This window comes from Elgaria multicarinata, chromosome 8 (genome assembly GCF_023053635.1).
Source record: "Elgaria multicarinata webbii isolate HBS135686 ecotype San Diego chromosome 8, rElgMul1.1.pri, whole genome shotgun sequence".
NCBI classification, from domain to species: Eukaryota; Metazoa; Chordata; class Lepidosauria; order Squamata; family Anguidae; genus Elgaria; species Elgaria multicarinata.
The window spans coordinates 107368102-107391669 of NC_086178.1; the positions used below are offsets into that span (position 1 = coordinate 107368102).

The following is a 23568-nucleotide window of genomic DNA, read 5'->3' on the forward strand; positions in this document are numbered from 1 at the left end:
TCGCCTCCAGCCATACATATTCAACGAGGGAGCCCGAAGAAGGCTGCTGAATAACCAAATGAGCCCTTCCCTCCAGCAGGGAGAATAAAGGAGTGAGAATAAAGACAGATAGCGGATCGGCCACCGAAAGGAAAGGGGGAGAGGGAGCTAGAGAGAGAGAGAGAGAGAGAGAGAGGGAGGGAGGGAGGGAGGGAGAGAGAGGAGGGAGGGGGGAGCCAAAGAAAGTTTGTGACTAACTTCGCTGCCGCAGGAGCAGCAGCAACAGTAGAAGAGCAGCAGCTATGCCCGGGGCGGAGGGCGCGCTGGAGCTCGGAGGGCTCAGTTCGCCTTAGGAAAGGGAGGAAGGGAACAGTCCGAAGAAGGGGCTGGAAAGATTTAGGAGGCGAGGAAGCCCAGAGGAGTCCCCCCTCCCTGCCTCCCTCGGTGCGGTAGGGAGCCACGCGAAGGCGGTGGGGCAGGGAAGCGACCCCCAAAGAGACAGTGGGGGGAAGCGAGCCAAGCGACCGAGCAGGAGGGAGGGAGGGAGGGAGGCGGAGGGGGGGCGAACCATCTCCGAGCGGGCCGCTTCGGAGGGGCCAGGATGAGCCTGTTGTCAGCCATCGACACCAGCGCCGCCTCCGTCTACCAGCCTGCCCAGCTGCTCAACTGGGTCTATCTGTCCTTGCAAGACACGCACCAGGCCAGCGCCTTCGACGCCTTCCGGCCGGAGCCGCCTTCCTCGCAGCACCCGGAGCTGAATTACCCCAGCAAGGCCACCGCGGAGCTGGGCTCGTCCCTCAACTCCAGCTATCTCAACAGCTTCTTGCAGCTCCAAAGGAACGAGGTGAGTGGCGCCGTTTGGCTCGATGATGATGATGATGATGATGATGATGATGATGATGATGCAGATGCATGCCACACCATCCGCCAGGCCAGCGTGTTGGAGCAAATCTGACCTTACAACCCAGCTGAGAGCAAAAATGTCTCTGTGTGTGTGTGTGTGTGTGTGTGTGTGTGTGTATGTGTGTGTTTTAAATTTTCTTTTGACAAACCGATTTAGTCCCGCTCGGAAAAGAGATGGGCTGCTATGCAGCTACCCCGGCTCCGACAGGCTTGAGGTTTGGGCCTGTGAAATGCAGCGGGGAGGGAGAAACTTGGCTCGCCGGTGCCTGCCCGGGGAAGGGAACAGCCGAGCGACCGTCGCTTGCGGAGGCGGGGGGCGGGGGGGGGGGTGACTGCGAAAAGTTTGCAGAAAGTTCACTGGCAAACTTCTGCACCGCCATGATGCTTTTTCAAACAACCCTCCCCCCCTTTCATTCTATAGTTTGATTCTTCTAGGAGCCTTTTATTTTTATTTTTATTTTAAGTTCTCCTTCTCTTCAATCGCTCGATTGTTTTCAAAAGAGGAGCGCTTCGTCGTCGAGTTCGTAGATTTATGCGCAATAAAGGGCGAGTGGGTGACTCTGGAGAGAGGTTTCTCTCTCTCTTTTTTTTACACACACACAGACACGGGGATTTAACCCAACCTCGTTCATTTTAGAAACTTGTCCCAGGCCGTTTCTACACCTGCCTCCCCCCCCCCCCCGCCCCACGGGATCGTCCCTGGACATCCAAATGCCACACGGGATCCTGGGAGCAGGCAGGGACGCGCCCTCCATTTGCCTGGGGGTAATCCTTCGGTGTAGAAAGGGCCCCAGAGAGACGCTTTGGGAATGAGAACGAGGGCGCAGATGATTTCAACGTGTGTCGCCGCTGCGTGCTCGCTGCTGTGGCTTCTGAGACTGTTCCAAGTTCCAACACAGTGACTTTCAATTTTCTGTTTAGCTGGGTTTGGGGGAGATGAGGGTGTGTGTGTGTCGGAGTGCCGTGGGACTTCTTCAGCTACCCTTCCTTCCTGCACACGCTTTTGGGAGTGTGCGGTGTTTGTGTGTGTGTGTGTGTGTGGGACTCAGTTCCTGTTGACATTGTGGTAAATGATTGCTTGCACAGAGCACTGATTGAATTGCCATGCTCAGCTCTGTCCAACCTGGTGCTTTCCAGATGTTGTTGGACTGCAACTCCCAGGATTCCCCCAGCCAGCTGGGGGAATCCTGGGAGCTGCAGTCCAGCAACATCTGGAGGGCACCAGGTTGGAGAAGGCTGGCATTCTATCCTGAACCGTGGTGAGATCAATGCTGACACGTAATCGCTGTCAGGGGTGAGGAAGGGAAGCTGAGCGAACCGTTTCAAACCGTCCATTTCTTTTAGCACAATCACTTTGGAAATAAACAGAATCAAAGTGGTAATCCAGAATCATCACCAGTATCGGTATGCTGTGATTAAATAGGAAAGACATCTGGTGTTCATTTGTTTTTCTAGAACGCCTGTCTCTCTAATGTCCCATTGGACCCCTTATATACTTCTTTCTTTCTTTCTTTCTTTCTTTCTTTCTCTCCTCCCTCTGTTCTCTCTCTGCTCCCCACCCAAAAATCCACTGTCTGCATTTACATTGTAACTTCTTTGGGACAGGAAGATGGTCTTTTCTTATGTATCTCTGAAGGCCCTACATTATTATTAATAATATCAAAGTCCTAAACTCTCAACTAGTTTTCCGGCTTAGGATAAAGCTGTCATGTGTATTTTAAAATGCTTTATGTGTTTATCAGTTGGGAATCTCTCCCCCCAAACACGCACACGCACAAGCACACACATTTCTGTTAATTTGCATTGGCACTGTTCAAAAGTTGTTCTTTTTCTAGTTTAAATGTCACTATATCCTCTTTCAATTGATGCAGAAGGAAGACACTCCCCCATTTGACTTGCCTGGATACTGCCCTGTAGTATCTCACAATCTCATAATAGGGTGTGTAACTTTGCTGTGCTGCGTTACCTGCCCATCTCTCTCTCTCTCTCTCTCTCTCTCTCTCTCTCTCTCAGCAAACCAAGCACTCTTGTCCGTAAGGCATCTTTAGAGTGCCTTATTGGTTATATATTGTTGTGTGCTCCAATAGTGGTATACATGGGATATCCTAAGAAAGGTGCAGCCAGCACCAAATAAGTACCGTATTTCTTTGATTGTAAGACACCATCGATTGTAAGACACACACTAATTTTAGTACCACCAACAGAAAACAACAACAACACCTAAGACACACCTGCGATTCTAAGACGCCCCCCATTTTTAGAGATGTTTATATGGGAAAAAAGTGCGTCTTAGAATCAAAGAAATAGGGTATGGGAGGGGAGGCTCCTGCTTAGAAATGTGAAGAAGTAAATGTAGGAAATTAGTAAAAATAACAATTAAAAAATCCATTTCCTCTTTGTGTGCCCCCCTCAAGGACTTTGTATGTACGTGCTTTTAAAAACAAGACAGAAAGAAAAAAGGAAGGGAAATTAGATTTATTTGTGTGTGTTTTGGATTATGTAATATTTCCTTTTAGAGTGATGAAAAAAATGTGTAAGACAATATATAGTCTTTATTTCCCCCCCAAAGGATTTCTAAGAACTATGTAATAGGAAGACCTCTGTGTGAAACTATGTGCAATATTAGATCAGTACAGTTTTAGTACACTAAGGACAAGCAGTACACAGTACAACTCTCAAATGCATTTCTGCCTCCAGCGGGAATAATAATAATAATAATAATATAATAACAACTACTACTACTACTTTGATAATAACTTTCTTTCTTTTACTAAAATATTGAGGGGTTTTTCCTGTTTTGCTTATTTTTGTTTCTGTTTTCAACCTTTTGTCTGTTTACTAAAATGTTGAGGTTTTTTTTTTTCTATTTTGCTCATTTTTCCCGTTTTCAACCTTTTGTCTGCTTCTCAAAAACTGGCCGAGAGAGAGAGAGAGAGAGAGAGAGAGATGCCAGCTTTATTAGAGTTCAGCAACGTCTAGTTCCATTTGTAACAGAAATTAAAACATCTAAAAGTAACTTCTGTTACTAAATGTGTAATTATTGTCTGCATATCCTGAATACTTTTAAATTCAGGATAGCAAACATGATAATTTTATGAGTGAACCAAGTTATTTTACGTTCCTAGAGTAACAGAGGGCACAATCCTATACATGTTTCAATGGGAAAAGGTCCCACAACTCCTAAAATGCTGGGAGTTGTAGGATTTCTTGTGTGTAAATATGGATAGGATTTAGCCCAAAGTGACCTGAGGTCTGTGAAGAGTGCTACAAAAATAAATATTGCATATTTCTCCATTTTCCCCAATTCCCCCCCCCCCCCCCCGCTGCTGTGCCTGCTTTGCCTTTTGCTAAACTTGCAGTACTTCTTCTTCCATTTCCTCCACCACCACTCACTGGCTGGATTCACACAACATGCTAACCCACCAAAGACAGAAAAGACTTTTGCTTAGCATCAGGGCTTCTTCCCTTCACTATAACGTTTCTTCCTTTTATCCTACAAATAGTGGTAAAAGGGGCAGCTCCATACAGGGAAAAGAGGTTAATCTGTTTTGTGTGTGTGTGTGTTTTTAAATGAGCCACCCCAGATATGTGCAACTCTGTGGGGGCAAAATGGCCATTGGAGAACTAAAAATAAACAGTGCTTCAAGGAAATAACTTGCATTCACAGGTGATACAACAATTGCAGGAGGATTGAAGTTTAATTGCAAACCCATCAACTTTCTTGCCTGGTCATTATTATTATTTTTATTTATCCATTTATTTATTTATTGCATTTTTATGCTGCCCAATAGCCAAAGCTCCCTGAGCAGTTCACAAAATTTAAATTTAAAAACTTGCATCTCTGTGTTCCAGACGTTCAGGTTAACAGCAGGAGGGAGGCTTATTTAGGAAAGAGTAGTGAGTCTTTCATTAATAAATCTGCCAATATTTATCCCAAGATTATTCTGTTATCAGGGCCCTTGTATTTTGTGATGTCATTTTTAAATCATTAAAGGATGGAGGTTTGAAACTGGCAGACTTTGGTTTAGAGGCTGTAAAGGAAAAAGGATTATTTTATATTTTGCATTGTACGTATGAAACCCTTGTCTGTCAAATCAATTGCTTTCCAAACAGATAACCAAAGCCAGGCCACGTACATATCCAATCTGCAAACTGGTCAAGACAAAGTACCTGGGATATGTATATGTGAAACCACGATGGGCCATGGTGAATAGGGTGACCATATCAAAAGGAGGACAGGGCTCCTGTATCTTTAACAGTTTCATTGAAAGGGGAATTTCAGCAGGTGTCATTTGTATGCATGCAGCACCTGGTGAAATTCCCTCTTCATCAGAACAGTTAAAGCTGCAGGAGCTATACTAGAGTGACTGGATACAAAGAGGGTAGGGCTCCTGCATCTTTAACTATGGTGATGAAAAGGGAATTTCAGCAGGTGCTGCAGGCATACAAATGACACTTGCTGGCATTCTCTTTCCTATGCAACTGTTAAAGATACAGAAGCCTTGTCCTCCTTTCCATATGGTCACCCTAATGGTGAAGCCCTGCAGTGGCTGCGAATCTGCGCCCGCGTCATCTAACCAGCGGGGCACAGATCCACAGCCACCGAGGGACTTTCTCCGCATATAGACAGCCCCTCAGACTTGGTTCAGCTCTCCTCTTTGGTCACCAAGGCTCCCTCAGTGACCTTCAGCTAGTCACTACCTCTCATACGACTGAGGTTGCCTACCTCATGGGATTGTTGTGAGGATAAAATGCAAGCAGGGGTGGCGAAGAAAATGATGGATGCTGCCTTGAGCCCCTTAGAGAAAGGTGGGATACAAATAATTAATAATTAATAATAATAATGAATTCTAAAATTGCTATAGTTTAGGTGTGGGCAGACTTCAGGATTCCTGGGTTGATTCTTTTCAATGTTTTACTAGAACCTTGAGGTCCACCCACTGATGTCAAGTGCAAATAGTGGCTCAGAGCAGACAGACAGAGGGTCAAATCAAGGAACAAGGAGCCTCTGAGCACATGGTTCAGACCAAAGCCAGATCTACACCAAGAAGGATAAAACACGTTGAAAACGTTTTGACAACTCTATATAGAATGTGTCCTGGGCCCCAACAGTTGTCAAAACTGTTATAAACTGTTCGAAAGCAGTAGTGTAGATCTTGCCCAAGACTTTGTTTTGTAGTATCAGAACTGAGCTCACAGTCCTTTCACACATAAATTCTCTCCCCCCTGCCCATGTTTTCTTCATTTTAGCAGGCGGCGAAAAATCATGCGGTTGCTGCTGTTTCAGAACAGGCCATAGCTAGATAGGGCGAAATCCCGGGGAGATCCCCGGGATCGTCCCTGTACATTCACATGATGCACAGGGGATCCTGGGATCAGGGAGGGATGATCCCCCCCCTTGCCCTGGAATCCCGCCCTACACTTTAGGCCCGCTTTTCCCATGGTCTTGGGCTGATCCTGAAACTGCAGAACGTGTGGGCGGGCGCCACGGTTTGTCATGGTTCGCCACGGTTCCTCACGAGGAGCTGGGACCCGCGCACAGGGTGTAGAGCTCCTCAGGAGCTATGTGCCCATCAGGGGTGGGGTGGGGGGAGCGGGGGAAATTATTATTATTTTTTTTAAAAAAACTTAACTTTTGCGCATGAGCGCTCGTGCGCATCTTCTGTTACTTTAAAAAAACCAAAATGGAGGATGCAACATCCTCTCCTTCCGAGGCTGTTACGTGCCACGTGTAAACAGAGGGGGGATCTCACAATAAAAACATCACGAGATCTTCACCCCTCCGTCTCGCAATAACAGGTAGGTCTAGCTGAGGCCTTAGAAGTCAGAAAGCCTTGATGATCTACGGCAAATCACCTAGAGATCTACAAGTAGATCCCAATTCATCTTCTCTGCCCACCTCTGCTTTGGTTAATATAATGGGAGATGAAAAGAAAATAATCAGACTGAATGCTTGTAGAATACACTGTTGTTAAACAACGTAATGTAGAATAATTCAATGGGCTGACCTTTTCTAGCCTTGCTGTAACGCACCCAAATCTCCCCCACCCCATTGAAAACGCACCTCTGCCAATGTAGCCAGAATGCTTTTATTGATGCTGTAACAATTTCACTCTGTGCTCCCCCTGCCGTGTTACCACAGCCGGTTAAATATGGTCGTGCACATAGGATCAGTGGTTGATATCACTGTGTGGCATCAGCTGATGGTGGCTTTCAGGGCCAACCAGTGTTGAGGTTTGATAATAGCTGCTTGTGCTGCCTAAAACAAATATGAACGGTCCTTATCTGACCAGGTAAGGAAGCTTTACAAAAGCGGAGTATTTTTTACATTTTATCACTCTAGTGACCAACGGAAGGATGTGTAAGCAGACAGGCTAGTATTTGTGGGTGGGTGTGTTTGTGATCTAGTAACACATGTACTTTCTTGCAAAACCACAATGTTTCTTTGGTGGAATGATGTTTGGTCCAGTTTGTAATGCAAAGAGCAATACATTACGCTAACCTTCTACAGCCTTTTCAGATGTTTCGGACTATTTTATTTATTTATTTATTTATTACATTTTTATACCGCCCAATAGCCAAAGCTCTCTGGGCAGTTCACAAAAATTAAAACCATAATAAAACAACCAACAGGTTAAAAGCACAAATACAGTATAAAAAGCATAACCAGGATAAAACCATGCAGCAAAGTTGATATAAAATTAAAATACAGAGTTAGAACAGTAAAATTTAAATTTAAGTTAAAATTAAGTGTTAAAATACTGAGAGAATAAAAAGGTCTTCAGCTGGCGATGAAAGGAGTACAGTGTAGGCGCCAGGTGGACCTCTCTGGGGAGCTCATCAACTCTCACCATATCTGAGCCTTGTCCAGGTTGGCTGAGCCTCTCTAAGGCCAAGTTGCTGGCAGTAAGAGCTTTAAGCCAAAATACGCTGGTCTTATGGGTATTCTTATGGGTATTCTTATGGGTATTCTTATGGGTCTTATGGGTTTAGGGAAAGTGGAAGGCCAAGGGCAAGATAGAGGGATGATATTCTGGAGGTGACAGACTTGACCTTGGGGGAGCTAGGGGTGGCAACGGCTGACAGAAAGCTCTGGCGTGGGCTAGTCCATGAAGTCACGAAGAATCGGAAGCGACTGAACGAATAAACAACAACATGGGTATTCTTGGTATTTGGGGCCCATCATTTTGCCTCCTAAAAATTGTCCCTTGGGCTGAAAGAGATTCTGCACTCCTGCACTATCGCAACAGCTGTTGCTCCTATCCTGAACATTGATTTACCACTGCTACTGATTAGTCCATCAAAGCTTATGCCGTAATACATTTATTATTCTTTAAAGTACCACAAGATCTTTTTTCTTCTTCTTTTTACTGCAGCAGACTAACACAGATATCTTTTGGAAGTTGCTTAATCTGTTCATCTTCCCAATGCAGGGATTTGATCTTAAGCATTGGAGTGGCAGAAACGTAACTCCATTATCTGTTTAAATAATGGCAATTAAAAAGCACAGGCCTGCCACTTTCAGAAGAACACAGAACTGCACATCTGTTGATCCCAGCTTAGGTATTCCTTTCTATTTCACTTTAATTCTTATAGTTTGCAACTGCTTATGCAGACTGAAGCTCTGCCTATGCAAACCTCCTATGATCAAGTTGTCATGAAAGCACACAGTGTTATTTTAGAATAAATCTCATACAAAGAACAGCAGTGTTACTTTTTCTTCTGCAGTGTGAAGAAAAGGTAATCAAATCCCTGCATGCACCTGTGAAACCTATCTTCTAGAAACAGGCTCCTTGGGGCAGCAGTTTCAGTCTCTTGAGGGCGCCCTCACTGCTTCCTCCTCTTTTCCCACTTTTTGCTTCCTCCTAGGAAACATTTCTGTCTAGTTCTATTCTCTGTTTATTCCTTACCCTCATTGTTTTCTGCCCCGCCCCCAATACACCAATCTTAATATGTTTATTTGGAATTGGACATGAGTCCCATTGCTTTTAATGAGACTGAATTTTAAATAAGTGTGAGCAGTACAGTGCCAGACTATTTTGCACCCTAGGCAGGTGAGCTGCTTTCACCCACGCACCCCCCTCCCCAGCGTACCTGGGCGCAGGGCGCCATCTCGCCCGCCCAGCCGAAGTGAAGCCAGAATGCTGGGGTGGGGGTGGGGGGTGGCTTCGGAACAGCGCACCCAGTCAGAAGCTACTCTGGGAGAGCAACTTCTGGGCGCACCGTTCTGAAGCCGCCTGCCCCCCCCCCCCAGCATTCTGGCTTCACTTCGGCTGGGCGCCCACCCAGCCGAAGCAAAGCCAGGACGCTGGGGTGGGTGGGCGTGGCTTCACCTCTGCTGCATGGGCGCCCCGCTGAAGCAAAGCCAGGACGCTGGGGTGGGAGAGCCGGCGGGTGGCTTTGGAATGGCGCACCCGGCTGGAAGCCGCTCTGGGACAGCGACTTCCAGACACGCTGTTCCGAAACTGCCCGCCCACCCCCTCCCCCAGCGTTCTGGCTTCACTTCGGCGCCCACTCAGCTGAAGCAAAACCAGGACACTGGAGTGGGGGGGGCAGGCATGGCTTCGCTTCAGCTGGGTGAGTGCCCAGCTGAAGTGAAGCTAGGACGCTGCGGTGGGCGGGCAGCTTTGGAACGGCGTGCCCGGAAGCCACCCTCTCAGAGCCACTGTGGGAGAGTGGCTTCCAGGTGCAGCCGCTCAGCGTTCGGCGCCCCCCTTACCTTGGCACTCTAGGCATCCGCCTGAGTGGTCTCTATGGTAGCACCGGCCCTGGAGCAGTACAGACTAATGGTTTGGGCCAGGGAATCTGAAGGACCACCTTCTCCATTCACTTACCTCATTGTCAGAGACCCTGATCTGGGTGCCTCCGCTTTCAGATGGGTAGCTACAAAGGACAGGGACTTCACTGTAGTGGCGCCCTGACTAGGGAGCAGCAATCTCCCCAGAGAGGTCTGCCTGGTACACAAGTTGTTTTCTTTTAGCTGCTGTGAAAGACTGTTGCTTGGGCTTTTCCTTGATTCATTTTTTATCAACTGATGTTGGCTTCCTGCTAAATTCCCACCACTGGATTCCAATGCCTCTTTGTTTATATTTGGATTTGATTGACTGATTTTTCACTATGGTACTGACATTGCCATTTTTCTTTACTCTCTTGGCCCCCATCTTGACGGTGGTGCATTGGCGCCACGAGGCCTCGGGCTTCTGCATTTGCGCTCCTCCTTGGCATCTGTACGGGAAGGAACGCAAGTGTGGAGTCCGCTACTGTCGCCGCGCTGAGCACTGGAGGAACGAGGCAGCTAGAGGGGGACGAAGAGAGGGACGCGCAGCGCCCAAACCGCCTCTCCTCCCTCTGGCTGCCCGTTCCTTCCCCCCTGTTTTTTTTTTTTTAAATTATCTGTATCTGTGAAGCATATTTCGACATGGCCGGCTGGGGAACGCTGGGAGTTGCAGGACTTTTTTTCTGTCTAAGCTTGGATTTGGTATATTAAAGGCACAATCCTAAACCTGTTTAGGCAGCGAAAAAACCTCCTACAACTTCCATTCCCCAGCCAGTCATGTTGAAATATGCTTCGCAGATACAGATAATTTACTGAAGTAACAAAATGACTTTAGATATGTAAAGGGCAGTGCAAAAATAAATATTGTATATGTTTAATCCCCCTCTCCCCACCCCACAAATTTTGTCTGGAAAACACCATTTCCACACCATGGCTTCGAAATTTCCAGAAATTTTGCATCTCTCGAGTCTTAACGTATATCAGTTGTTGTCCTCTTGCTAGTCAGGATGCTTCTTCCAGTTCCAACACTGAGTGTACCATTAGGGTGTGCACCCAGGGATTATTATTATTATTTTAAAAAAGAAACATTTATTGAATACTCAATCATAAAGGATTTTGATTTTTATTTGTTTATTTATTAATTAAACACTATAGACAGTGATGCCCTACTCTGCATTCAGCTTGCCTGAAATGTGTTGCAGTGCAGCACATTTGGAGAGTACTAGGCTAGAGAAGGATGGTTTATACTTGGATCCTATACATATCTTCTCAGAAGCCAGTGCCCCTGAGTTTACTAGGGCTTCCCCCCAAGTGGTATAGGACTGCAAACTAATCTCATCTGAAAGGAGTTCAAGACACCCAAACTAATCCTTTTCTGTTCCTCTGTCACTCTGATGAGATGATGTATTGTGGGGAGTTAACAGTATATTTTGTATGAACACATTTTAAGGGTGGGGGAAGAAAAAACATTGGTTCTTTGAAGGGCAAGGTATTGACCAAAAGCTGAAAATGCCAGCCCTTGCTCTGGTTCTGCATCTCCAACAAATAGTGCCCCTTCTGTTATCAATCATGCTGCTCTATGCGAGATGTGTGTGAAAAATATATATTGTGTAGCACCTGTATTTGGTAAGGATATAGAACAGCATTCCCCATCCTGCTGTCCCAGCATTCCTGACCATGGGACATACTGACTTTCAATGATGGCAGTTGTAGTCCAACACCTTTGGAGGGCACCAGGTTGGGGAAGGGCTGCTCTAAACAAAAAAAGAGAAGTAGGCTCTAAGTTGTTCGTCATCAGTTTTCCACAACCCCACAGTCACCTCTGCATATCCTATTCTCCATCCTGTCCTCATGGTTTATCTGCTTTGGGAGAATGAGAATTTCACTGGTACTTTCTGCCTCCTTAGGGAGGATGTGGCTTTAAGGCTGGTGAGCCCTAACTCCCAATTTCCCTGCTTTTTGGTGCTTGGTTGAAAACTCTACAGCCTTAACGTTGTTTTGTAAACTGTAGGTTTTTTGTTAATTGAATATCCAATTAACTGTCAACAGTGAGAGGTGTCTACCGTCAAAGAGTTGGCTGGATAATTCAAATGAATATGGCAAAATCACTATTTCATGGTCCAGACTTGGACCTACCAGTCCTATTCCCCCCTCCCACTGGCTTTCTCCCTTGCCATCCTCTCCAGATAGGGCTGCAGTTGGCTTTTCAGCCTAAGCTGGTAAAAAGCATTCCTGGCTGCTGCCACTGTCTGAGCTTTGGACCAGTTTTTCAGTTTGGGGGAGTGGGGTTGTGCCCCCTCAATTTGGCACTTATTGCTTGAGACATTAGGGTGTGCCTGGGCACACCCCTTGCACATGCCTAAGTCCATCAGTGAGAAATCCCTGGGGGAAAACAAAGGTATTTGCCTGGCCCTGAAAAACTAATAGCAAAGGTGCCAGCTGAACCTCTTTGGGGTCTTTATCACATAACTGGGATGTACATAAGAACATAAGAAGAGCCATGGTGGATCAGTCCAAGGGTCCATCTAGTCCAGCATTCTGTTCACACAGTGGCCAACCAGCTCCTGCCCATGTTCCCAAACAACTAGTGTACGTAGCCTGACTGCACCAGTTATCTTGCTCAAGGACCCTCAAAAAGAATTTGAGGCTGTAAGAATTCCTGTGGCCATGTATGTAAAATGCTTTGAATCTTCAAAAAATAGTATATGCATGTGCAGAAGGAGGGGATTTGCTTTTTATCTGGGAGGGTTCAAAGGAAGCCTGAACCTTTTAAAAATGGCTTTGAAGGAGAACCACAAACATTTGCTAGATAGGATGTGGGCATGTAATGTTGTTTTATTCCCATGGCCACTTCACGAAGCTTTTAAAATGATGTCAGCCGGCTGGGCCAGGCCTGCAGCAAATGTGAAGCCTGTCACATTTTGATTCAGTGGGAATAGCACTGAAGCATTTTGCAAAGAGACTGCTGGTTGGGCTCAACCCTCAGTTCAATTACCTGTCCCATCGAACCTAAAAGCCAGCCAGCAAAAGCCTTGCCCAAAGCTGACTCACAGGAGGCATCAGCTGGCATCCCTTCCCCCACCCAAAACAGGTGCCTTTGGCCCAAGGTGTTCTTTCGCCGTTGACCCCGTCCATTTTTAGCCTTCTGCCTGCCTGCATGTGGAATGCGATGATGCTACCGGACAGAATAAGGAAGGGTTGCTGGGGAGGCATCCCATCCATGCTGGTGATGTCATTGTGCTGACGATTTGGGTGGGTCTTGGCTCCCAAAATGGATAGAGTGAGCAGCTAATAAACTCCCCAGGACAGGGTCTATATATTTGGACTCAGGGAGGAGCAGCTGACTGAGCTCTCACAAATGGACTCCTTCCACCTGCCAAAATTGGCATTCGTACTACAGAGCTTGTCTGTAGCGTGCTGCCATTCAGGGGCTTCAAAACACTCATGGGTTTTGTAGTAGACACACAGGAGTTCCTCAGCCAACAAATTCACATGGGAATGGTTCCTTGAGTGTAGGACAATCCTACTAGGAATGCTGGAGAAATCCACAGTGGAATCAAATGAATTTGGATTTCTATGAATCTGACACACAGATTCTGCAACAGATTGGTTTTTTCCCAAGTTGCATGGATTCCGTGGACTTGCAGACTAGGTTTTTTAATTTCCAGAATTTTATGCAAATTTAGTTATGTTCGGGTGGGCACACTCACTTGGTGCCGGACATGCCCCCTTGGGGGCCAGACATGTTGTCCTCCTTTTTGCTTTCCAAAATATGGTCAACCTATTTTTATTACATTTTTTTTTTTTTAAAAAAAAAGAGTGATGTAAAATTTCTGGAAATTTTGAAGCCATGGGAAAAAACTGGTTTTTTTTTCCAGGGGGTTTCGGGAAAAAACGGAAATTTTCAGAAAAATTGAAATAATGCAATATTAGCACTTTTTACAGATTGAAAGTCACTTTGTTACTTTTGTAACATAAAATGTAATTATGTCCAAGTTGGTTTGGCATAAAGTTATTACATTTGGTATATTAAAAGTACAGTGTATTCAAACAATTATTACAAATTTAATTTCCTTTTTTCCTTCCCCCCTCTTTTTTTTTTTATGGAAACAAATGGAGCTACAAGCTCCTGAACTGTTAGGAACACCTGAACTGTAAGGAACCTCTTTGGTTCTGCCAGTTTATGAGGAGCAGGCAATTTAAAAACAACAACAACAACAACAACAAGAGAAGAAACCCTTCAATGTACATTGATGGTGCTATATAAATAAATAAATAAATAAATAATAATAATAATAATAATAAAAAAAAACCAGCAACATTAGTAACAAAGAAAATTATTTATGTTTCCACTAAAGCACCCATTCCTATAAAAAGAACTGAGAAAAAAGGGGGAACCAAGATTCAATGAATATGCATGAAAGTTACTTAGACTCATTTTCTGACCTATAGCTATCACTATCAGTTTCACTCTCTGCTTCAGTGGCAGTGCCCCCTAGAGGCAGAAATGCATCTTGCTCTTGCATTTGAGAGTTGTAGTCTCAGTTTGGAACCTAAGACTTTGCTTGTCCTTGGTGCACAGACATTGTAATAATCTGATACTGTACAGTTTTTAGAAATCATTTCGAGAAGTAAATATCTGAACACCTTGTCTTAAACATTTTATTCATCATGCTAAAATAAAACATCCCGTAATCTGTTTTTTCTTCAATTTTTCCCCAAATTTTCCAATTTTTTTGGGAAAAAATCAAAAGAAGCTTTGAAAAAAAAACAGAAAAAAATGGGTTTTTTTCCAAATCTTTCCGTTTTTTCCGAGCCTTCACATCTCTAACAATGACACAGTACTGGCCCAAAGGCTAAAGTATGAAAATGTGCATTTGCCGTGGTGGGGTGGGGAGATCTGTGCATTTGGGTGAGGATTTGTTTATTGGGGGGGGGGAGATTTGCACATTTTTGCCAGTGCAAATTCCCACAGCTGTGGACAATTAAAATAATAATAATAATCGTGTCAATGAGCGGACAATGGAATGAAAAGCACCTGATAACTCATGAAATGCAGACAAAACCTGTACTTCCCTACATGGTGCACCATTGTAGTGTCTAGGGAAAAATGTTTGATGGAATGGAATGTGAGTGATGGGAATATCGTTTATAATAAAGAGGGATTTGAAAGCAAGGATGATGTAGTGAAATTTAAGCACTGTTTCCTGCCCTTGATTTCAATGGGAATAATTTAAGCTGGGTTAACCAACCTTTTTGGACTTGTGGTCGCATTTGAGAATTTGAAAAACTGCTGTGGGCATCACCACGAAATGGCTCCCATGGAGGATGTGGCTAGGCACATAATGGCTGCCATAGGGGCCTGACTAGTCAAACAAAGTGGTAGTGGTGGTGAGGAGAAATTGCAAGTCTAGAGGCTGGCAGGGAGGAGGAATGATGAAGTAAAATGGCCAGGGAGGAGAGAAGTAGCAAGGGTAGAGTCTAGACCAGTGGTTCCCAAAGTGGGCGGTACTGCCCCCTTGGAGGTGGTGGGATTGCATAGGGGGGGCGTTAAGAAGCAAAGGGATGGCAGGGGAGCGCTAACAGGCAAAGGGGCGGCAGGGGGGCGCTTGAGGTGGTCTCCCCAGAAGGTCCTAAAACCCAGGGACCGAGCAGAAAAGAGCGGCAAATTCAGCTGCTCTCCCCACACCGCTCCTGCTCAGGAAGGACTTTCTCACTCACGCAGCCACTCTCTCCTCCTATCTCAAGCCCACAGCGGCCCCACCAGAAGTAGGGGGTGGGGGAAGCACCCACAGGAGGCAGCAGAGTGGCAAATTCAGCTGCTCTGCCCACTCTTCTCCTGCCTAGGAGGGCCCAGGGCTTCTTTCCTGCTGGAGCCACCGCCGCCTGCTTGCTGGCTCGCTCCCTCGGCCAGAGCTGCTCCCTCCTACAAGCTGCCCCGGCAGACCTCTCGCAATAGTTGCTGCACAAGGCGGGAGCAGCAGCCGTGTGGTGGAGAGGAAGGAGCACGTGGCGGGCGGCAGAGCAGCTGCCAAGAAAATTAGTCAGCTGGCAGGCTGGGTGGGGAGCAGGACTGCTTGTGCTGCTGCAAGGTATCACCAGGCTCCCTTCCCCCATCAGGAGTTGCAGTTTGGGGCCATCTCCCCTCTGAGCTGCTGCCCTCCTGTCGTAATCAGCCCGGCAGCTATTGTGAGGCTTGGGGGGAGGGGGGGTTGGAGAGAGAGAGAGAGAGAGAGAGAGAGAGAGAGAGAGAGAGAGAGAGAGAGAGAGAGAGAGAGAGATGCTGTGTGTCTGTGTGTGTGCTCCCACCCACCCCCAAAAATCTGGACTACAACAGGATTGGGAGAGAAAAGAAAAGGGGGAAGGAGAGAGAATTGCAATTCCCCAGGTCCTTCCTGGCTAAAGAAGATTCAGCAGCACCTTTTTCCAGAATGCTTGCTGAAACAATTCCTATCTGCCCTTGCTTATTTTAGGGTGTCCAACCCCCTTTTTTCAAGCGTTCTTTTGGTAAACATGGCATGTGTGTATCTTGTGTCACCATAAAAACAGAGCTGCAGCACAATCCTAAGTACGTTTACTCAGAAGTAAGCCCCACTGAGATCAATAGAACTTACTCTGAGGTAAATGTGCATAGGATTCAGCCTGAAAATGAAGAAGAAAAGACAGGAGAAAATGAATTGTAGAAATAGAATAGCAAGGAAACTGTGGGATATTTAACCATATTTAAAGACAATAAGTACAGTAAAATTAGTGCCCCTCTACTTCAGACCCAGCCAGGTTTTCCATAGGAAAGCTCTGTACCAGGTGGCAGATAATTATTTTAAAATTTTAATTAAAATACATTATCCTTTCCTATAACAAAATGGTGCTTACTCCTAAGTAAGTGTGTTCCACTGAAGAAGGAAATCCTATTTGATTCCTGTATTCATGCTAGTGTGACATGATAAGTTAAAGGCACAATTTTATGCATGTTTAGACAGAAAAAGTCCTTCAACTCCTAGAATCCCCTCTAAATGGGAAGCACCCGCCCCAGGCTTGCCGAGGGAGGGAGGGAAAAGAGAGCGAACGCCTCTGTTTGCAGCCAGCGTGGCAGGGCACACCAATTGGATTTTGAATAAAATATTCAATTAATTGTTACTGTTTTGAATTTTATTGTTATTATCTTCCTTGGTGGGTCATTGAAAACCGCTATTCTGAATAATGATTTTTATAGGGTAGGGTAGGGGGGCGCTGGGCATGAGTTTGTGGAACCAAGGGGGCGGTGACCTGAAAAAGTTTGGGAACCACTGGTCTAGAAAAGCACTGAGAAAGGAGTGAGTGCTTGAGAAAGAGCAAGTCTGGGAATGGAGGGGTATTGTAGAGAGGAAGTGAAGGGGAAAGGTCTATTTGGATGGAAGAAGATGGGGTGGGGGCAGGAAGCATCTCTTTCCTTCTCTTCCTGCCCAGTAAACAGCTGATCAGCAGCAGCTTCAGGAACAGGAAAGAGAACCTGGCATCTTAATGTTTCCCCAAGGTGTTTTTTTTTAATTATTAAAATAATTTTTTGAAGGGGGCAGGGAATGGAGAACTCCATGGGTGCTATTGGAGGTTTCCACATTGGTGACCCCTGATTTAAGCACTTGCTTATCACTCCCATTGGGGAAAATGTCCTGTGATGGTTCCCTCCAATTGTATGTTCTTATTCCTTGAAATTTTAATCAGTCCTGCATGGGCATTATGTTATCACTCTGCTCTAGGAGCATCATCAGATGAGCATTTTAGCCCACACATACTACTGGCCACTCAACGGCTTTTCGCAGGTCCTTTTCGCACCTCCTATGTGTCTCCTGCTCTTTCTGCTCTGTTATCTGTGACAAAATAACACTGGGTAATTCTGTGTTTTTATGTGTTTTTGAGGCAAAACTTGCCGCCATTTCCTGCTCTGTGCAGGACAAGCAGTGCATTAAAAACGCGCACTGAATGGGCCACGTGATCATTGCTGCTGCTGCTTTCTTCCCCGTGTGAAGAAAGAGGAAGCAGCTTGTCCCTATACTGAGGACAGAAAAGTGATTGTAGGGAAACGCAATCACCCCCCATCTGATGACACTCTAAATGGGTCTCAGCTGAATATGCAGACTTTCTCCATTCTGTCTGTGATAATTAATCTGTAATTTATTCTGATGCTAAGTAAATGATAAATGAATATATATGTGTGAATTCATCTTTGGTCTGCAGTTTTAGATGCTATCCCCAGAGGCACAATTTCAGGTTTCTGGCAGGAAGGAAAGATTTCAAAATGGTGGAGAAAGATTCTCAGCAAGTGTTAGTGGCAACAAGGGAGAGGGCCCTTTTCTCTCCCTACTGAAGGCTGCCTGGAGCCAACACTGTTGTTGTTTTTCAGTGCCAGGTTAAGATTGACTTCTACTCCCAGACATTTAATGGCGTATGATGGGGGTATTTGTGTCAGTTGTTTCTCTGAGGCCCAGTACCTTATTGTAAATGTTTGAGCTGTTAATTTTTTTAAAAAATGTGTATGTTAGAGATTTTATATTATCTTTTTATTATCTTGTATTGTGATGTGTATTTTTTGTGATCCACCCAGAGAGCTTTGGCTATTGAGCAGCATAGAAATGAAATAAAATGAAAGAAAGAAAGAACTGAGGATATTAACTTATTTTTGAGACTTTTTCAACCCCACCTTTCTACACAACGTATCCAAAGCAGCTATCAACATAACTATATAATGTCATGATGTATAACGATAAAAGATACATTATAAAAATCCATTTCAGTAAGCTGAAACTGCAGTAAAAATCAAGAACAGAATAAAAATAGCAGCTTCCTGAAAAAACATTTCAAAAGTGACACACACAAAAATTGAAAAAGTTCTGTCTTCACTGGCTGTCAAAAGGGGAGTGGCAATGAAGCCCGGTGGACTTCCTTCAGCAGAGCATTCCATGGTCTTGTCACCACCACAAAATAGGCCCTTTCCCTCATCCTCCCTCTTACCTGCCATTCTTCTGAGTTTAACATTCAAGATTAAACTGCAAACAATTAGCATAGTAATAATATTTCCACCCTTAAGGTAAATATTACAAGTGGCAGCATACTTGGAAACAATAAATCAATGCATTAATTCATAGCGAACATTTTACGTAGGGTGACCATATGAAAAGGCGGCCAGGGCTCCTGTATCTTTAACAGTTGTATTGAAAAGGAAATTTCAGCAGGTGTCATTTGTATATATGGAGAACCTGGTGAAATTCCCTCTTCATCACCACAGTTAAAGCTGCAGGAGCCCTGCCCTCTTTTAAATCTGGTCACTCTAGTATAGCTCCTGCAGCTTTAACTGTGGTGATGAAGAGGGAATTTCACCAGGTTCTCCATATATACAAATGACACCTGCTGAAATTCCCTTTTCTGTGCAACTGTTAAAGATACAGGAGCCCTGTCCTCCTTTTCATATTAGTATCCTATTTTACGTTTAGTTTTTTTGTACTCTTAACTGTAGCGATGTAATCAGTGGGCACCACTCTGTTAAGAAGTGGGATGTGTGCCTTTGGCATGGATTCCTAGTACTTAGGCCCATTTCAACAATCGATGTTCGGAGTGGGTCGGGATGCTATCTCACTTCTTTTCAGGTGGACATAATTTCAGTCTGGCCTGACCCAGGCCACTTCCTTCCCCACCCCACCCTTCAACGCTGAAACATTCCACTAATTTCAAACCATCCCAGTTCCTTTTTCCACTCACTCTGGGCACTGATAACAACAGTTACTCAATGTGCAAAACCAATGAGTAAGCCAAAAAAAAAAGTAGGTGCTTCCGAGGCATGATCACATGTGGCTTATGTGAACCCATGAAGAGACTTCTGCAGTCTCCAGCGTGGTGCCCATGGACACGAATGTGCCCACAGACAACTTTATTGGTTCCTACAAGGCTTCCTGCCTCTTCTGATTTTCATTTTTATTTCTTTTTGTTTTGTTTTTTACGGGAAGACTGGCATTCTGCAAAATGAATTGCTTCCCTCCAGCACTTTCTTTATTCAGACTGGTTTTGAGTTCTGGAGCTCAGACCCCCATCTCTGCCTTATACTTAGGTTCTCGGCAAGTTACTCTCCCTTTAGTCTCACCAGTTTGCCATCTGGGAAATGAGCGTTACCATAGAATCATAAAATTGTGGAGTTGGAAGGGACCACAAGGATCATCTAGTTCAACTCTCTGCAATGTGCAGGAAAACCAATTAAACCATGCATAAGTGGTGGCTGTCCAGCTTCTTCTTAGAAACCTCCAGAGATGGAGAACCCCCAACCTCCGCAGGTAGACTGTTCCACTGCTGTACAGGAAGTTTTTCCTTATTTTTTAATTGAAATCTAGATAGCTGTAACTTATACTCAATATTTTGGGTCCTAATTTCTGTGGCAATGGAAAACAGTTCTTTACCATTGCACCCTTTTATGTCCCTAAACACTGCTAACATGTTTCCCCTCAGTCTTCTTTTCTCCAGACTGAACATCCCTAGTTCCTTCAACCTGTCCTCACATGGTATGTCCTCAAGATTCTGTAACAATTTTATTATTTATTTATTTAGAATATTTATATACTGCTCCCCATTGAAAAATTTCCTCCACTGAACCTGTTCTAACCTGCCAATGTCCTTCTGGAAATGTGGTGCTCAGAGTCATACACAATACTCCAGGTGTGGTCTCACTAGTGCCATGCAGATAGTAATAAGGACTTCATGCGTCTTTGATACAATGCTTCTTTTAATGAAGCCCAGAACTGCGTTCTATGATGAGCCATGTCACCCATTGCAAGCCACCCCATCTCAGCCATTTTGTGAGAGTGCCATAACACTCAAAATACCAAATGTGCCCACCGAACGAAAACAGTTGGAGAAACCTGAGCTACTTTGTGCTGAGTCATATTTTTGGTCTGTCTAGCTCACTATTGTGTGTCCTAAGTGGCAGTGGCTCTCCAAGGCCATGAGGAGACTTTCGCAGCCTTGTTACCTGACAGCTTGTTTAATTGCAAATGCCATGGATTGAACCAAAGAACATCCGCATGCAAAGCACGTGCTCTTCCATTGAGCTGTGGGGCCCTCCTCTCATCTGAAACAAGGGATGGTGTGTGCATGTTTGTGCATGTACATATGTATGATTCCTCCCTCAACCTTCCTAGATAGAATGTGGGAAGATGGTGCTGTGTGTTATTCAAGCTCAATGTGCCTTTACAATACAGAGAGCTTCCTTCAGCTCATCTGTAGACTTTAAATGAAAATGTCGCCTGCTCTGCTTGCATTTTTTATTTATTTATTTTAGCCCTGCAATTTTGCCCTATCTTGGCATAGCTTGCAACAGCACTGATGACCATCGACACATAGCTAGGTGTAATATTTGGAAAGGGACCGAACGGGGAGCAAAAAATAGCAACAGGTTAAGGGAGCAAAAGAAGCAAGCTGCGTTGAAAGAAATTGCAAAGACAAGTCTGAAGGCCGGGTGTGTGTGTGTGTGGGGGCAAAGCAGACAGCCTCTGAAAACTCGCTAATAAAGAGGACTTACAATACTGCACATGGTAGTGCCTGTGGATGTGACTGGCATGCTGACCAAAGGAATTGGACGGGGAAAATAAAAAGCGCCATTATCCACAAAACGCACTGGTGTTTAACCAATATTTTTTGTCCCTGTGACTTTTCTCACCACAATAGCTGCCTTCTAAATAAACCCTGATGAATACAGCTGTTTGATGTATAAAAATCTATCATGTCAACAAAAGGCAGTAAGATTAGTTTAAAGAGCCAACTAAATGTGAATCAATGTTTTGTTCCATAAAGTGTTTTTTTTTTAAAAAAAAAAAAAAAAGTATCCCTTTTAAAATTATTATTTTTATAATTGGCACAATATCTAGAATATTGAACAGATCCCAAACTGGTATTCAACTGGTGCTTGAAGTTTATTAAGCCACTACTTTTAGAGCCAGATCGACATTTTAGAAAGCATATACAGCTTGTGTATTGAACTAGTTAACAAGACTTTGGACCTGTGATCAGTAAAGCTAGTGATTGAAAAGGCTAATGAGCTTGGCCCTTATTAGAGTTGACATAGGGTACAATTGGCCAGAATTTGTTAGGATTCTGGCCATGTTATCTGGTGCTTTTGGGTGACCTGCTGATGGCTTAGATTCCCAAGTTTTATTTTAAATTTTTTTTAAAAAAAATTAGAAGGTAATTTCTAGCTCTTATAAAAACAGGAATAAGAGGGAAAATATCCAGTCTGCATTCTGCCAAACATTTTTCGAGAAATAAGCCCACTCCCACTTTCTGTTGTTATAGCCATGAAGGATGTCACAGATGAGATTGTGCATAAAGGAAATGTACATGATGTCAAAAGAGATATGTATCCAATGTTAGCCCTACTTAAAGTAAACCCATTGAAATGAATGTGATTTAAATGAACAGAAATAAGATCAGGAAGGAACTGCACATTTTACACACAAGTAACAGTATCATAGCAATAAAAATGATGAAACATTATAAAAGTTCATTAAAATAATTTATAAAACAGAGCTAAAATTGCACAACAAAAGGTGCAGGTAAAAGTCAATTATCAAACCAAGGCCACAGCTAGATCTAAGGTTTATCCTGGGATCATCCAGGGTTCGCCCCTGCCTGAACACTGGATCCCCTGTGTGTCACCTAGATGAACAGGTTTGACCCCTGGACAATCCTGGGATAAACCTTAGGTCTAGCTACGGCCCAAGTTCTCCATAAGATTCAAGGGGTATGAAGACAGGCAAAACATGTTATAACCCTGTTACAAACTTCAGCCTCAAATTACAAGAGCATTCTGTTGAATTTAACATTGTTGTTTGCCAAACATGTTTCAACTGCATAGTCTTCTTCAGTGATAGATTTACAACTCTTCAGAAAGCATGGATCCAAAAACTCCAATATCCAAAATAGCATCCCTCAGATTATCATCCACATTCAGGCAAAATATCTCCACTGTTGTCTTCCTGTCCTTTCCTGATCTCTTTTTCCCCTAGTTTCTGTTGGTCAGGAAATTATCTCTTGGGTTTGACGATAGGAAGGTGAGGAGTGTAGATGGCTGAATAAACTAAAATGCAGCCACAGGTAGAGTGACCATATGAAAAGGAGGACAGGGCTCCTGTATCTTTAACAGTTGTATAGAGAAGGGAATTTCAGCAGGTGTCATTTGTATATATGGAGAACCTGGTGAAATTCCCTCTTCATCACCACAGTTAAAGTGCAGGAGCTATACTAGAGTGACCAGATTTAAAAGAGGGCAGGGCACCTGCAGCAACCTTGGTTTGGAGGCAATCCAGTCACTAAGAATGGAACAATATTAACATATAAAACATCTCCAATTAAAATACACCATACAGATATTAAAATTTCATGCTTTATGAAGGACTGCAAAGGTCTTCCTAAGTGGAGTTACCTTCTGTAATTAGTCAACCCTATTGACTTGGAATTCTTTCACAGACGGGTTGGTGATTTGGGGAGGGGGTATCCATCTTGAATGAATTGAGACCAGCAGTGAAGGAGCTTTGCAAGCTATCTGATTTGTCATTTCATTGCTAGGGTGTGTGCCAATGCCAACTCAGACGAGTGCTCCAAAGCAGAATTAACTCCAAAATTGGCTGACCTACACCAAGCAGGATATGACACTTCGGGCATGTTAAGATGATGCGATATCTTGGGGATCATCCCGGGATTGTCCCTGTGCGTCCACATGACACACAGGGGATCCCGGGAGCAGGGAGGGATGATCCCCCCTTTCCCTGGGATATGGCCCTACACTTTTATCTCGACTTTTCCTGCATTCTCGGGATGATCCCAAGACCGCAGGAGGTGTAGCCGGGTGTCCCATTTTCATCCTGGCTCCTCGCGAGTAAACACGAGGATCTGGG

General features: G+C 44.5%; 1 protein-coding gene across 1 annotated transcript in view; it reads left to right on the forward strand.

Moving 5' to 3' along the window:
• The first annotated feature begins 541 nt into the window (after window positions 1-541).
• The window catches only part of ZCCHC24 (zinc finger CCHC-type containing 24), a 193549-nt gene continuing 170522 nt past the window's right edge, over window positions 542-23568 (forward strand). Inside the window, exon 1 of the mRNA XM_063133166.1 lies at window positions 542-823. Coding sequence (XP_062989236.1) covers window positions 581-823 — 243 coding nt within the window. The 5' untranslated portion in view covers window positions 542-580. The remainder of the gene's footprint in view (window positions 824-23568) is intronic.